The sequence below is a fragment of the Chelonia mydas genome, chromosome 11, assembly GCF_015237465.2.
Source record: "Chelonia mydas isolate rCheMyd1 chromosome 11, rCheMyd1.pri.v2, whole genome shotgun sequence".
NCBI lineage: Eukaryota > Metazoa > Chordata > Testudines > Cheloniidae > Chelonia > Chelonia mydas.
This window is the reverse complement of record NC_051251.2, coordinates 41,621,648-41,639,345: the sequence shown is the minus strand read 5'-3', so window position 1 is coordinate 41,639,345 and position 17,698 is coordinate 41,621,648. Positions and strand designations below refer to the sequence as shown.

At 40.1% G+C, this 17,698-nt stretch overlaps 1 protein-coding gene across 2 annotated transcripts in view; it reads left to right on the top strand.

Annotated features, from left to right (window-relative positions):
• Positions 1-17,698, top strand: part of CIR1 (corepressor interacting with RBPJ, CIR1) — a 43,213-nt gene that overhangs the window by 21,929 nt on the left and 3,586 nt on the right. For both annotated transcript variants that reach the window (XM_037913253.2, XM_037913252.2), the window contains exon 8: positions 16,294-16,400. In XM_037913253.2, coding sequence (XP_037769181.1) covers positions 16,294-16,400 — 107 coding nt within the window. The remainder of the gene's footprint in view (positions 1-16,293; positions 16,401-17,698) is intronic.

The following is a 17,698-nucleotide window of genomic DNA, read 5'->3' as shown; positions in this document are numbered from 1 at the left end:
ATGTCTGATAAAGTCTAAGGGTAAAATTTTGAAAAGTGTCTAGTGCTCCTAAATCTCACTGAAAGTCAAAATTATTTATTTACAATTTAAATACTGCAAAAGTTTTCATTCAGGCGGTGCTGGGTGGATCTTGTTGAAGAGACTGAGGCAAGGAGATGAGCAGAACTATAAATGCTATACTTCATGATGATCTGCTGTCAAGCATAATTTCTCACATTTCAGATATTTCTGATGTCTTGTTGACAGTTTTAGGGTAGTCTGCTGCTAGAAGTTTCTTTTTAAAATCCTACTCACTTTGTTCTTTAGATGTTTAAGGACAGTGCATGTAACTTTTAATTGCCTGTACTGAATTTTGTGTGTGTGTGTGTATAAATAACTTTTCTAGAATGTTGCTTTTTGTTGAGCACGCAACAAAATGGTTTTACCATTAATTAGTTTAGGTGGGACTGTGTGGTGGGATGGATCACTCGATAATTGCCATGTTCTGTTCATTCCCTCTGAAGCGTCCGGTGCCGGCCACTGTCAGAAGACAGGACATTGAGCTAGATGGACCATTGGTCTGACCCTGTATGGCCATTCTTATATTCTTATGTCTAAACAGGCTCATGAGAAATTTCTGGTTTTCGTTTTAGGTATTTTGTACAGTGTTAACTTTTCCTTTTTTTTTTTTTTTTTAATTGTTTCCTCTGCCCCATCCCCAAAATAGGTGAAAGGGAATTTCACATCTCATCCCCAGTCCTCCACCCCAGCTGCCCCTTCACAGTGAAACCCCAAAAAGCTTCTCCTCTAGGCTGAGACTATTTTCAGCCTCAAAGAGAATTTTCGAGTTGCAAGTGAATGAAAAGGAGATTATGACTGTGTGGTCAAGTCATTTAAAATCTTTGCTTCAGTTTCCCCATCGATATAGAACTGGGATCCTATTTATCTAGCTCATAGTGGTGTTGTGAGGACTGATTCAATAATGTTTGGAAAACATTTTGTACTTAAAAAGCACTATGCAAGTGTGACGTATTAAGTTGCAATTCAACAACAATAACTATCGCTCTTGCAAAAACTGAAATTGTTTTAATAGTTAACAAAAAAGCATTTGGGCCTTTGGTAGTGGTATGTTAAGGAACATACCACTTATTGGACTTATCTTGCTCTTTACATACAAACAGACTTGCATTGCTCTTTCGGACTGGATACCGTATCTGCTCCATGTACGGACTTCCCATTGACTTGAGTGAGGATTTCACATGTGGAATTGCTGCAGGATTGGGCCTATACAGATTAAAGCACATGTCTACTGCTAATCAGAGTCCTGTTCTGTGAGGGGAGACAGCTGTTTCTCAAGATCCAAAATGTAGGGCTACATTGCAGCACACAAGAAAACAATAACCCAGTACTGAGTTAGTTTCATTTTATTTTTCTTTGTATACAGACCATTGTACATACTCAGTTGGTGATTCAAGATTAAAAAAAAAAAAAAACTTAAAAAAAAATCACCTATTGAATAATATTTCACCAGTGAATAGAGATTATTTTTGCAATAAGGCAATTTCAGTGGATGTGGTTATCATGGGATAATCACACCCCTGGGGTACAGCCTTATCTGTAATCTCCCAGGAGTGTAATTATTTCATGGTAACTGCACCCCCTGATGTTGCATTATTTCCATTATGAAATTCTTAGTTTGATATATAAAGTAACTTACTTTGATCACTGGAAACTGCTAGGTAGTGTTAGAATGTTCCAGCTGTGAGGTTTACAGAGACCAACTATAAGATTTACTACTCCTTTACAAAGTTAAATTAGGCAATCAAAATGCTTCTTCAGGCTAGTCTGGTTTAGAATGTTTTTTACTGATACAAGCATAACTTCTAAGGTTCATAATCAAGATAAGGTAAAAATTATATGCAATATAATATATATGAGTTGTGATTACAAATTGGTATTCTGTGTGTATATGTATTTGTATTTAATAATTATACACAAAAGTACAGCTAGCCGCCAAAAGTTTGCTTGATTTTATACAACCCTTATTTTTCTAATTAGCTACCAGCATCTGTCAATTATTTGTTCTTTTGATGCTTTATGGAGTTCAAACAGCAGCTTTTAATTTCTGAATACATCAGTGGTCTGTTCACAATCCTGGAACTATTTCATAATGTTTTAATATTTGTTCATTCCAAAATGTCACTTACAGAAAGTGGTACACACAGATTTAAAATATGCCATATAAATTCGGTAATGGAATTTACTTTTAGAGGAACAAGAGGTTATAATAAAACACCAGAGTTAGTTTCATATTTGGATGACTCCAAGGCTGTGGTCATGGCATGTAATATAAATTAGCATTTAATTTCATTGGAAAAAATGGGTGCCTTCACACACCTGCGATAGGGTAATAATAAGTTTTGGAATGAAAATGGTTAGAGATAGTAGGAAGAATCACGACTGGCTCAATTTCTTCAAAAAATGTAGAAGCATCATTAGAGAAGTGAAACTGAGTGCTCCAGAAAGCAGTGAACAACACGGTGCTTTTAATACCCAATTTTTGTTTCCTACCAGATAAAAATCAGTTAGCATGCAATAGGAAAGCAGAACTTAATTCTGTGCTCTACTTAATCTAGGATAGCGTTTTATTAAGAAAAAGTTGTTTAATGTGACTATCACGAAAATTCGTGTAAATAGTCATCTGTATTTAGGTACCATCAGAAAATGCATAGCAAATAAAACCCTCCTTAAAGATCTGCAGCTGAGAGCACTTTGATTGTAAACAGTAGGATCCCACCAAAATTTTCACTTAGCCTGGGCACCAATCAGATTTTAGATTAATCCCAAATTCATGCTTCAAAATTCTCAATATTATGGTTTATGGGTATTAAATATACTTTGCTTTTATAAAAGCATGGGTGAATTCACTGAAGGCATGTTTATTGTTAAATACAATAACAGAACTTTATGTCAATAAGACCATTTCCTTGCCCCTCAAAAAAGAGAAACCTTGAATGTCCTCCCAAATATAGTGTTTGGTAAAAGCACGGCTGATTATATTGGCCTTGTACTCTTGTCAAACCAACCTGGGGGAGAAGTGAGCAGTGTAGAGGTTCCCTCATTGAAAATACCACGTCTTTAGCCTTTAGTCTTTAAATCAAGGGGATTGTTAGCTCAAGTGCCTCAGCTGATCTCAGTTGCCATAATATAATGTAAGGATGGGTAGTCACTCAGGTAACCAGGACTCCAACCCAAGCCATGCAGACCACTGGTTTAACCTCCTCATTATCTTGGTTACTGTTTTGTAAGATAGCAAATATCCTCTCTCCCCAAGCCCAACAGTTCTCTACTGCTTGGTTCTGTTAATGTTTCATTTGTCAGGTGTCCCCTCACCCCGGATAACTGGCGTTACACTGATCACAGTTTGAAAACAACCAAACCATTGCTGTCAATTGCATCCAGAAGCAAATTTGAAGCCAGTGAGAAGCACCACTAAGTGGGCAGCCACGTTCCATATTGGATGAAATCTGAGAGAAAGAGTTAAGGGAAGCTTTGTTGATAAATAATCGATTCTAGAGATGACATACACACGGATCATCATGGCAAGGTCTGCATCAGAATGGAAAAAACTGTCTCAGAAAGTAGATGACAATTAGCACTTCTGACCAAACTGTTACCTGGCCTTATAAAAGCAGTCAGAGATCCAACGGGGCTTCACCCACCCAGTTTGTGTCTTTATGACAAAAGGTGAGCAAATCCCCTCTCTTTCAAGAAATCAACTCTGTCATCTCCTGGATGTTTCCTCCTGTCAGCCACCCTCTTCTGTGAATTGAGCCTCATCAAGGACCCAATCTCAGACATACGCTGAGAGAGCTGAGCCACTGCCCTGTTGAGGTCTGATATTAAAAAGAGGGACTGAGTGTAATTAGCAGTTTGGTGTCATTGCAGCCCAAACCTTCTTGCTATAGGAGTGATTTTACTTGTACATTGAACAGGAAACCTAACAGGCTAGAATCTTCAGCACCCCATGCAAGAGAATGCTTGGGACAGAGGAACAATTGCCCAGTGTATTATCTGGGCCTTCTCTGAGAGAAGGGAATAGAGCAGTGGTGGGCAAACTACGGCCCGGGGGCTAGATGCAGCCCTTCAGACATTTAAATCCGGCCCTCGAGCTCCTGCCGGGGAGCAGGGTCCAGGGCTTGCTCCACTCCACATGTGTCGTGGCTCCGCGCTGCTCATGGCAGCAGCAGCATGTCCCTCCTTCGGCTCCTACGTATAGGGACAGCCAGGGGGCTCCACACACTGCCCCCTCCCCAAGCACCGCCCCCGCAGCTCTCATTGGCCGGCAACCACAGCCAATGGGAGCTGCAGGGGCAGCGCCTGCAGATGGGGCAACTCGCAGAGCCTCCTGGCCACACCTCCACGTAGGAGCCATAGGGGGGACATGCTGCTGCTTCCCGGAGCTGCTTGAGGTAAGCGCTGCCCAGAGCCTACACTCCTGACCCCTTCCAGTGCCCCGACCCTTCTGCCCTAGCTCTGATCCCCCTCCTGCTCTCTGAACCCCTCATCCCACCCTCCTGCACCCCCAGCTGGAGCCCTCACCCCCCCACCCGCACCCCTGCCTCAGCCCGGAGCCCCCTCCTGCACCCTGAACTCCTCATTTCTGGTTCCACCCCAGAGCCCGCACCCCTAGCCAGAGTCCGCACCCCCTCCCACACCCCAACCCCCAATTTCATGAGCATTCATGGCCCGCCATACAACTTCCATACCCAGATGTGGCCATCAGGCCAAATCATTTGCCCACCCCTGGAATAGAGGATGGGATTTTCAAAAGTGAGTTAAAAATATATGTCCCATTGACTTGTCTCTACCTGACTCCACAATCTCCACAGATATTTCATCTTTGTCTATTGCCAGGAGGAAAATCCTCAGAGTTGCCTCCGTAACTTAGCCACATCTGAAACCACTTTGAAAGGATTCCATGGTATCAGAATACTCCAGGTATTGGCAAATCTGTTTGGCCAAAACCTTCACAGTAATTTTCCCCAAAAAAGGAAGGTGAGACAGGGCAATTATTGTCAAGATTATCTGCATCAAGAGACAGTTTCTTAAACAATAGCCCCTTAATAACTGCTTATTGAAGAAATTTTGCCATTCTGCTCTCCCCCAAAGAAGCACTGACTAGCTCCACCAATAATAGTGTCAGTATCATCCCACTCCGTTTAACCACCCATGAGAGACACTGACCCAAATAGAGGCCCTAATCTGAAGTTCATGAAGCACTTTCAGGACTGCAAAGGATAAAACTAATTTAAAGTCAAGGATAGAAGATGTTGCACTTACTATTTTCCCCCACAGTGGGTATGAAAATTACTCCATCAAAGTGCATGTCTCATCTGAACTCAATCAGTCTTCTCTGTGAAGTAGTAGAAAAGTTGAGTGAGAAATGCTCAACTCTGTATTAGTGGAAGTAGCCGAGATACATTAGGTTGTCTTGACATGGAATGTTTCCGCTGACTGGGACTTCATTGTCCTTGTGGTGGAGTGAAAAAGAGCTCTGCTTTTTTCTCAATCACAGCCATGACTAAATTCAAAAATTCTGTCCTGTGATCAAGCTCAGTTTCTGATTTCCACCACTGGTGCTCAACTTTCTTCTTTCTCCAGTGACACAAAGGGAGGGGGACATTTGAGTGTATTTAATGGTAGAGACTGAAAAAGTGTGTTCCAAAAACCTGTTGGGTAGAATAATTCATTGGTTTTTACAGTATACTTCCTCCAAGAATTTTAAAATCTAGCTAATTTTCTTTCATCTCCAAGGACAGACCAATTAAAACAGGTCTTCCACCTCAAACTGTGAGCCCTGACCGCCAACCATAGGAAGCAGTGTTCTGGATCTCTAATTCAAACTCCAAAATAAATCCACTGTGGGGCCAACTAGGTATATTCAGTGAAAGCCCACCAAAGAGATAGCCCTTGGTTGTTAAGAGCTCTTGAGTCAATCTAGAAGAGCTTGTCTTCATAGTCGATTAAGGTTTCAGAGTAGCAGCCATGTTAGTCTCTATCTGCAAAAAGAAAAGGAGTACTTGTGGCACCTTAGAGTCTAACAAATTTATTTGAGCATAAGCTTTCGTGAGCTACAGTTGCATCCAAAGAAGTGAGCTGTAGCTCATGAAAGCTTATGCTCAAATCAATTTGTTAGTCTCTAAGGTGCCACAAGTACTCCTTTTCTTATAGTCAATTAAGTCACCCAGAACAGCAAGACTTTGTGACTTCAGATCTGAAAATAATATGATCAGCTCATCCTGGGGACCTGCACAACTAAAGACTTCTTCCCATTGCAATCCAGTCCAGGGACTCCGCTTCACTATGTAGTTTTTGACCAGTAGGATTGTCTGGTTTGTAAACATAGGTTGCAGAGTTTCCATTGAATAGGTAATCCAGTAAATCCCTTGTCTTTTCTTTAGAAGTTGCTAGAGGGACCAGGTCTAAAGCTTGATTGATGATAGTTATCAGTTTCCCTCGGTGAAATATAAGAGCATGTTCTTAGAATGACTGCTGCATAGGAAGCAAAGTAGAACAGTGCTGTAGGTTTATTCCATCTGAAAAATACAATTTTGGAAATATTACAGTAGCATGTAATCTCAGGTCCTCTTTGGATAGGAGAGAGTAGACAGTTTGCTTTTTGCCAAACGTTATTCCAAAAATAATGCATTATTCAAACGATACCATCTCGTAGATCCATCAGCATATATCTGTGGAGGCTCTATAATGATGGATCTTAGGGTTGTTCCTTTTAGAGTAAAAAGAACACACATTTAAACTAGAAACTGTCCCAAACCAGAACCCCCATTCCAGCTCCCTTCACCTGTGTGAAGTCAGCATTGCCACACTAGTCTGTTTCTAGTTCGGCACTCTGGATCTGTACAACTTCCACTCCCAAACTTGAGGAAGGGTTTGGATCTGAATTTCATGGTCTAATCTAAACAATCTGTGCTTTGGTAAAACCTGCATTATATGCAAACAACTAGGGTGCACTAAAATGTGGCTAATGTTAGAAAAGTGACTGTAAAAATGACACCTGCTAGCCTATGATCAGTGACTTCCCTATCAAATTGTCTGTTCTGAATCAAAACAAGATTCAGTAAATGCCACTACTATGCAAGCATAACATGATGTCTGAAAATCAGTTACTGTATTCTGCCCCTGCCTCTGATGGGAATGAGTTATGCTTTCACTGCCTCTTACCTCAACACTTTCAATAGGTAGTCTAGAATCAAAACTTAGTTGGTAACTTAATTGATTGCATGTAGCAGAACAATTCAGCTTGGTCTTCTGCAGTGCTGGCAGAAATGAAAGCTTTTGTCAGTAAACTAAGCAGGTATTATCAAGACAGTGCATCAGGAGCAGATAGGAGAAATAACAAAGTGCTGTTTTGGTAGTCACTAGTGACCAGAAGATTGATTTTGTCCATGCTACAGTTTGGACTATTCTAGCAACCGCTATATTTTATTTAATTTTCCACCACCATTGGGGAGAATTTGAAAACCATGCTTTAGACCACTTAAATGTAGGCCTACACTTTAGCCAGCATTATTCTAATAAAAAAGAAATCCCTGCCCACATTTGTTAGTGGAAACCATGAAAGCAACTACTATGTACTAAATATAGTTGTTGGCTGTGTGACTTCAGCCATAGTGTGGACAGGACCTAAAAGGAAATAGTTTCAGACGTAACTTCCAGTCTTCTTGTGTATGGAAGGGGAGAAGCCTAAATGGGGAATGAGAGAACTTGTCATTTAGACCTGTAGCAAGTGAAATATAGGATTTTTTTTTTTACCTTTGTTGTTTAATAGAGATCATCAGATTGAAGTACAATCTGAGTGCAACCATAACAGAGCATTCAGATTTCTCCTGATATTTAATTGAGATCAATTTAACTGAATTAAATGGGACTAAAATCTCTCATTTCACACTTTATTAAATGATTTCAGTTTCCACATTTAATACTCTAACCTTTTCTGGGCCAACTGAATTGTCTGTATTTTTTTTCTCAAATAGTAACTTTAGCAGAAGAAACATTTCAGAAATAAGCCCATTTTGAAATTGCACCTGAAATGTTTTCAGGCTGCACTAGCTTTATCACAGTTGCCCCAAACTTCACACATTCATTCACATGACAGCTCAGATGTAGGCCACACTGTATGTTTTATTTTAAAATGTTTGAGTTATTTCTCTTATTTGCCATAACCGGCTGCTTGAGCCCTACAAAGAAAAGCTGATAGAACTGTCAAGTTCGCCCAGCTATTTCCATTCTTTGATGCTGCTGGCCTGCCTCCATGACTCACCAGTTAGGCCGGCTGAGCAACCATGGAGGTATTCTAAGGTAGGCTGGAGGGGGCAGAGAGCAAAGCAGAGCTATCGGGGTCAGTGTAGCTTTGGACCCCATCTTAGGACATGCTCACAACCTACGTTCCCCTGCACTCAGTAACCCTTTACCTCGCCCTTTCCATGGGAGGGTTACTCTGACACATCACAGGAGACTTAGCTAGAAATAGTTTCTCCTTGCAGTTATTAGGACCATGAAAATAAGGGTCTTGTGTTGGATCTCTGGATGCGTCTTAAACTATGGAGCTTCTTCTGTGTGACTCCATAATGTAATTTTAATTATGCATAAAGCAGAACTGTTTAGCCAATTGTCATCATATAGAGGAAAAAAGTCTGGTACCGTTCTGCAATGACCTGCTTGCTATATGAGGACAATCGCTTTTATGGCAATACAGACCTTTATAGAAATTTACAATTTTTATTTCTTAAATGGGTGTCTTCAAAAGTTTTTATGTAACTTATCTCTGTTAAGATGTAGATTCCAGAAAACAAGCTGTTTGCCCAGTTCAATAATAGTTGAGGTACTGTAATTGCTTTGTTTTAAGAAGAATAAAAAATGGCAATGATGAAACAGATCATTGTTAGATATTATTTTCAATTTTGCTGATAGATGAACGTTGAGTGACTATTGAAAAAGGGTCTTAGCAATCAGCTCTTTTTATAGGATTTTTATGTCTAACTTTCCATAAACTGGTGACACACAGGACCTTTTCACCCAACTTCCATGCCAACTTCCTCCAAAGTGGTCATTTGTATCCAGATTTTTGATATAGTTTGAGGAGTTGCTGATGTCAGTCTCTGGTTTGCAAACATCAAATATATTTTAAATTGCTGATTTAAGTGGAACTTTTCCAAGTTGATTATCACTAAGGATGGCCAAATTCAAATGTAATTGGATCAAGTTGCAGGGCTTCAAAATAGCTTTTACACTGGACTTGTCCAAAGTCCTTGGGGGAAGATGTTGCAAGGAGGAGTGAGCAAAGCTTGCCAACCATAAGAATCAAGGGTAAAGCTGACACCCCTAGTCTTTCAGGTCAACAAGCTACTTGAGGGATAAGAGTGACGTCGCAGATCCTATAAGGCCAGTGACTTTGATGAGATGAAGTCACAAGCACCAACAAAGAGGCCACTCCGGCCTTTGATCAGTCTCCCTGCACCCAAAGAAGGTCTGCTAGCGAGAAGCACTGTGCTAGCAAAATATCACTGCTTGGCTACTTAACTGTAGATTCGGCTCTTTTTCAGAGAGTCAGATAGCCCATAAAGTCCACCTGGGGAAGGTGTCTGGCAACAGCCCTAACTTTTGTCTCATTAAATTAGTCATTAGAGTGTGGTTGATGTTTAAAAATCCTGAGACTTGCGATTGTCACCTGTAACTTCTGGTAGTTTCAAACTTTTCCTTATCAAGAGTGTGTTGTTAAAGTCTGTATTCTAATATCTCCAGGCAGGAGTGGAGGGGAGAAGGGCAGAAAGGGTGAGCCAGCACACAGAAATTTAAAATCTAAGGAGGAAGCTTTTTAATTGACTCTGACTGTTCCAGACGCTAGAGAACAATTTGCTTTCAGTATTAAGCTTCTTAACCACTCAAATTATAAACCTGATAGACATTGGTTAGATTCTTTAGTTGAGATTTATAACCAAACAGCCACCTTCTCGGACTCTGTCTTAGAATTTGTAAGGATGGATGATTTAACTGCAGTCCAATATTGAGGCCAGTTTGTTGATTTTGATATTGATTTGATAGTTGTATTGCTTTATTATTTTTTTATGTATTACTGTAGCTACCATGAACCCTAGTTATGGACCAGGACTCCATTGTGCTTGGCACTGTGCAAACATATATCCTAGTTCATTTAATATTATTCATAATAGTTTAGTTTTGGTTACATTTTATTTTTGTGTTTTAATAAAATTTATAAAACTGATACTGAATCACATTTCTTTCAGTTAGCAACCTGTGTCCAGAATCTTTGAGGACCTGGCTGGATACCTGCCAGTCAACCCAAAAGCCTGACAAGCTCCACTTAATTAGTCTTTGGTTCTCACAGCTACAATTACTAAATAAATACACCACCAACACCTGAACTAGAACCAAGTCTACAGATCCAAAAATCATTGGCCTCTATCTTTTTAAGACAGAAAAATCTCTCCATTATCTGGCAACTACAGTGAGGATTCTTACACACACTGCAACCAGCCATTATTAGGTAACATACTGTGAATGGGTGAGGTTCCTACACTGTCCCCCCACAACACAGTACACTTGCACAGCAGGGGCTTGTTGAGAATTTACTCCTGTTCCTGGGGTGTGCTTTTATTTTGCAATTTTAGAAATGTAACGTGTGTAAGAAAACTTCAAGGCAGGAGTCTATTTACAGTTTTCCAGTAACCCTCACTCAAACTTCTTTTCACTGTTTTATCCCTAGGGCTTCCCCCTACAAGATTTCCTGTCCTCCTCTTAGCTCTATCATTTTAAAGAATCTCAGCTTTTTTTTCTTCCTTAGTTGATTCTAATGAAATTCACCTCATCTAGCTACAAGCAAAATCAGCAAAATAGTTCTGCATTTCCATCCAGGGTCATAACATCCGGCATCCTGTTTCACGCTATCTGTCATACACATGCCATAACCTTTCATCAGAAATATAACCATCATTAGTGATGTTTTTGTAATTTCAGAGCAGTTTCTTCAAATGTAGCCTGAGCACAAGTTTGCAGTAGATTTAAATATATGGGAAATTTCAAGGGGTACTAACCAGACATTTCTGAGCTAATGGAATCTAGAACACAGTTACACTTGTCAGAATTCCAAATGAATAATTTTTTACAGACTTATAACTAGTTTGACCAGTTTTCTTCAAAGTTTGCAGAAAATTCTCCTTTGTCTTCAGAGCAAACCTGTCAATTTCAGGTCAAACTAGTTTCACTAACCAGAATTATGTAGAATCGCAAAATAAGGATTATGTTTATTTTATATGTTTCAATTTACACAGACTAAAAAAGGGAACCTTTCCATATATTGTAGGCACCTTTGATATAACTTCAGTGTAACATACCTATAGATCTAATGTTGCTTACCTCCTTTAAGCGCTGATAATTATAGTAGATCCTGATTCCAATCTAAAGTATTACAGATTGGTGGAGCTATGAGCATGGCTCCATAGTTTCTTTTAAAAAAAGTAGAATCTCATACTAGTCTAATTCATTTTCTTTTCAGTTTACCTTCCACGGGTTCTTATTTTTCCCAGCAAAGTTAATAACTTGCTGAATACTGTTAGTTTTCTTATGATCTTAGAGAACAGAGATGTTTAAATACACTTTTGGGTTTATCTGATTCTGAGCAGTCACTCAAGTAACAACTCTGGCCTTAAATTCCAACCAAAGTCAATTGGAGCTTTGTACAAAAATCAGTATAAGGATATATTCCCATAAGCTTTTTATGCAAAGAAGAATCATAGAATATCAGGGTTGGAAGGGACTTCAGGAGGTCATCTAGTCCAACCCCCTGCTCAAAGCAGGACCGATCCCCAATTAAATCATCCCAGCCAGGGCTTTGTCAAGCCTGACCTTAAAAACTTCTAAGGAAGGAGATTCCACCACCTCCCTAGGTAACGCATTCCAGTGTTTCACCACCCTCCTAGTGAAAAAGTTTTTCCTAATATCCAATCTAAATCTCCCCCACTGCAACTTGAGACCATTACTCCTTGTTCTGTCATCTGCTACAACTGAGAACAGTCTAGAGCCATCCTCTTTGGAACCCTCTTTCAGGTAGTTGAAAGAAGCTATCAAATCCCCCCTCATTCTTCTCTTCCGTAGACTAAACATCCCCAGTTCCCTCAGCCTCTCCTCATAACTCGTGTTCCAGTCCCCTAATCATTTTTGTTGCCCTCCGCTGGACTCTTTCCAATTTTTCCACATCCTTCTTGTAGCGTGGGGCCCAAAACTGGACACAGTACTCCAGATGAGGCCTCACCAGTGTCGAATAGAGGGGGAAGATCATGTCCCTCGATCTGCTGGCAGTGCCCCTACTTATACATCCCCAAATGCCATTGGCCTTCTTGGCAACAAGGGCACACTGTTGACTCATATCCAGCTTCTCGTCCACTGTAACCCCTAGGTCCTTTTCTGCAGAACTGCTGCCGAGCCGTTCGGTCCCTAGTCTGTAGCGGTGCATTGGATTCTTCCGTCCTAAGTGCAGGACTCTGCACTTGTCCTTGTTGAGCCTCATCAGATTTCTTTTGGCCCAATCCTCTAATTTGTCTAGGTCCCTCTGTATCCTATCCCTACCCTCCAGCGTATCTACCTCTCCTCCCAGTTTAGTGTCATCTGCAAACTTGCTGAGGGTGCAATCCACAGCATCCTCCAGATCATTTATGAAGATATTGAACAAAACCGGCCCCAGGACCGACCCTTGGGGCACTCCACTTGATACCGGCTGCCAACTAGACAGAAGAAGAAAACAGTGTAATTTTTTAAAAATTATTATATGCAAAGAAGGCCAGAGAGATCTTTTAAAACTAAACAAGTTTAATCCTGGAAGACTCTGGCCCCAGTTCTGAACTGTACCTCTTTACTCCTTGGGGAATTCTGCACCAAAAAATTCAAAATTCTGCACACAAAATTTGAAAAACTCTATAAAATTCTGCCTATTTTATTTGTCAGAATAACACAATATAATCACACCAGTTTCAATTATTTTGGTAATTTATTTCAAAATACCTGTCAGCAAGTATGTCTGTAACAGTGCAAGTAAAGTAAAAAAAAGGTGCAAGTAATGTGTTTTTGACAAATAGATTCCTTACTAGGCATATTAATACAGAACTTTGAGTAATTCATTTGAACTACAATACAGAAACATATTTCCTGCACTCCTCAGAAGCAGTGCAAAGGCTTGTGGGAGTTGGGGGTAATGGAGAACCTGAGGGAGAGGAAAGGATTGTGGGAGTGAACCTGGAGGATTGCTGGGTGTGAGTGGGAAAAGTATGGAACAGGATTTTTTGCAGGGGAAGGGAGGAATTATTAGGTAGTTGGTGAGCCTCCCCACATCCTGAGCCTCTCCCATTCAGTCAGGCACATCTGCCCATGTCCCTGCACCCCACCCCACCCCCATGTGGCCCTTCAGCACCCCTCCCATTCAGCCCCTGGCTCAATGCTGTCACCCCACTAGCTCATGAGTGCACTCCCCATTTGTTTCCCCGCCACTAGCCCTTCTGAACCCCAGCAGCCCTGTGTGCCCCACTCTCTGTCCTAAGCTGGCTCTGCGGGCAGGGTGCTGTGATGAATGCAGCTGGCTGCTGGCTGTTCTGGGGCCACAGCGGCCTGTGGTGGGTGAAAGGTAGAACTTCAGCACTTCTTGGGCAGAATGTATATTTTGCTTGAAAAATTTTTTTTGCACCAGACGTGAATTCTGCACATGTTCAGTGGTGCAGAGGTCCCTCAGGGGTACCTCTTAGAAGGCACAGCCTAAACAAAGAGATCAAGGAGATGAGAGGGAAAGGGGGCTGTAATTCTCTGTTGCACCTCTCAGATCCTGAGCATACCTGTAGCCTAAGACAGCTACCCCCCAAAGGCTGCTCTGATTAATGGCAATTTTGAACAACCTCCTATGGGCCACTCTGCCAGTCTAGAGAATAGTTGGAGTGCTTTGAGCTCAGCCACATTCCCCTGCCCCCCATCTCTGACATGCCCCTGTGCCACAGGCATCATGCCACCAGGTCAGTGCTGCCAGAAAAGCCCCTTAAGAGGATATTCCTTGGTGGGGTCAGATAAACCAGTTATTTGGCCACTTTACAGCAGCTGAGCCAACAAAAACAGAGCTATAGCAGGCTGCTTTATGGATGGCTAGGTAACTAACAAAATCATGATATCACAAGTACCAAGAGAAATACAGTGATTTAGTCAGATTGTTCAAAACTGGATTTTTTTTTTGCCTTTTTTCTTTTTTCCCTTAACACCTATTTAACTTCAAATACCAGGTGAGCAATTGGGAGAAGAGATCTCTTTGCAAAAGGCTGAATACCCTATGTAGCCCATGAATGGAGGGCTCAGAGAGCTCCCACTCTAGCTCATTAGTTCTCCAGCAAAAATAGGAAAGACAAAGATTTGAAATTGCTGATATTTTTACAGCAAAAGAAGGAAAACAAGGAAAAAATCTTAAGAATCTTTCAGACTTTTTTATATAATAAAAAACAAATTAGCGCATGCATTTATTCTCTCTCCCTCCCCCCCGCTTTCTCCTATCTGCTGACTGGGGATAACTTGTTTTAATTAATTAATGTGTGTAAAATGCTGTGAGATTCTGAAGAGGGCAGGAGTTCTAGAATTACTATTTTATTCTGTCAGTTGGTGTATCTCTTCCATAGCCACATTTCATGTTTGCTAGCTTAGAAGTGTCCTTCTGGGCTTTGGTCTGATTAAACATTTTGACTTCTCTGCTATGGTGAAATCTGCCATCTGCCTTTTCATGTCTGTTGCGCTAGTGTGTGTGCCTTTCTCTCACCCATTCTGAGGTCATTGTTTTGCCCTGTTTAGGCTACTGTAATGCCCTTTTTGTTTGTTTCCCTGTATGCATCATTAAAACTTCAGCTGGTACCAAATTCTGTTGCTAGGTTTCCATCTAGTGTAAGCAGGTACCAAGATTATGCATCAGGAGCAGATATGGATAAGCAGAGCAAGGTTACAGCAGCAGTTCTGACTCGGTTACACTCTCTCTGCCTGTCGCATTCAGAATCAGACTCAAGGTGCTGCTCTTGACCTATAAATCCCTTCAGAATCTTGACCAGATTATGCTCTCTCTGGTCTGCTCACACCTACCCCTCCTAGGGCTGGCTCTGAGGTCATTATCTGCTGGCCTGTTTATCTCACTGGCACCTAATTATGCTGCAGAGTATGTCTGCCATTTCAGTTATTACATCTCTCTGAAAATGCCAGTCAAAAGGTATCCAGCATAGACACCGTTTCAGACAAAATTGAAGAGTAAAATCTTTCCCCTTTGCATCCAATTATTAATGTGGCATTACAGGTTGTGTAATTAAAATCTATTACAATATTAGTAAGTTTCTTTAAGGTTTGATGGCATACTGAGATGCTACGTATGTTGAATTTCTGGTGAATGGCTTATATCAGTATGATTAATCTATCTTTTACCTAATAAATCATAACAGCTCTTTCACAGGCAATAGTTACATGTTTTGTTTGCAGATGTACATAGCCTTTTTGGTATTGCGTACTCACCATGGCTCTGATCTGTACAGTGACAAGCATGTACAGAAATGTTGAGGAGTTAGAACTCATGTTGATGTTTCCCGTCTCTCCTCAGTCAGTATTTAAAACAAAAAAACAAAACTGAAAGAAAATGTAAACAAGGTGATCAGTACATGCATATTATGTACCTCTGGTCTCAATTATATTTTAGAAGAAAAACAGTCTTTGGTATATAATTCGTTCTTTAAAAATCATTTCAGAGAAGTCCAATTACAAAATCATAAAAATGTATGGGAAAGTTTTAAAATGTGTATAGTATGATTATGAAAAATGCTATAATATTCTCTTAAAAGTGTGGTTTCTTATTGCTTTTGGAGAGAGGAAGTATTAAAAAGTCTTTAAGTTAATATGTCTGTTCTAGGCTTCCTATATTTTTTTGTACTACAGTCAAAAGCATACAACCAGACAATACCTAAATATATTGTTTTCAACATGACAAAGTTACATAAGAAGAGAATCCCCTTGCACTTAAAGAAAAATGCAATTATTTTCTATTCTGAATCTCCAGACTGCTGTTTTAAAAAATCGTATCTGATTATTTGCTCAGCAGAAGATTATTGAGTTGATTTAGCTGTGATTTTACTTAACAAAATTTCAACTGAATTCCTACTGTGGAGTCCAAAAAAGGTAGAGATATAAATGATACATTCAAACTGTGATTTTTGTGAACAGGGCCATCAATGCACCCCTCAGAGCTAATAGCGGAGATGAGAAACAGTGGGTTTGCACTGAAACAAAATGTACTGGGGAGAAACTTGACTGCAAATGATCCATCACAGGTAATGATCTTTTTATCAGTAAGCTGAAAATGTCTGTAAATCTAAATGTGATTGCTTGTGAATTGCGACTTAACATTTTTCCAATATGCATATCCATAGGAAAGCTGGATAGATCTAGCAGTGGAAAGTACCTTGAAATATATTGTGTTTTGCTGCTTAGTTTTAGCCAAAGTGACAAATCTGAAATGATTTTTTTAAGGCCACAGTTTAATAAATTAAGTGTCTCTTCTGGATGACTAGAAACTGAATATGTCCCAGAAGGGATGATTGGGGCTCCTGCAACATACATCTGATGTGATACTTGCTGCCTGCAGGCTTACCCCTGAACTGGCTTTGGATGAAACCAGAGGAAAGCATGCAAAAAATAACTGTCTCTATTTAAAGCTTTTTATGTTAATTTATTTTTATTATATAATTTTTATTTACAAGACTTTAAATATGTAATTGTACTTCTTTAGACTTTCACATAGTGCCTATTTCAGACTTGTAGGTGCCTTAACAAAAATGTGAAATACATAATTTATATACACTATCCAAAATAGCAAGCCCACCATAAAGCCACCTCAGTCATATAGCAAGATAACTGAACTACTAGGCAACCAAGTACGGGGGGGCGGGATGACTTGCGAATCAGGGACGGGACCGTACCTTGCAACCCTTCCTAAAAAGCCTGAGTAAACAGACAACTGCTTATGTCCCTTTTTATTCACATAAGCAGCACTCTTTGCCTTTACAGGAAATTATGTACTCAGGAGACAATCTAGTTTATGAGATTAGTGTTAAATGTGTTGCAAAGTTCTCACCAGTTTTTTAGAAAAGTCGCATATGGAGAACTTATGTCCTAGTTTCTGCCCTGTTATTGCTCATGAGTTAAAATTAAAAATGTGAAGAGTAAGAAATTGGGTGTTACAGATGCATGTAATTTGAAAGGAAGGGGGTCTTAAGAATTCCTAAATTTAAATCTGACCTGATTTTTAGTACTGTTTTGTTGTTGTGGGTAGAAAATACAGTTGCAACACATTGTATTTGTATAGCACTTTACAGACAATAATTTAAGCATTATGGCACACTTGTGAGGTGGATGGGTATAACACCCATTTTTCAATAAGTAAGCTCATGTAGAAAAAGGTTAAGTGATTTGCCTAAATTTCTTTGTGGTTCAGTGGGACTTGCAGTTTCCCATCCACCAACCAATGCTTCCATCTCTTACACTAGACAGAACTCAGGAAAGCTTTCCCTAAATGACTTAGCCTGTGGAAACATTATAGTGTTCACATTATGGTGCTATATGGTTCCTG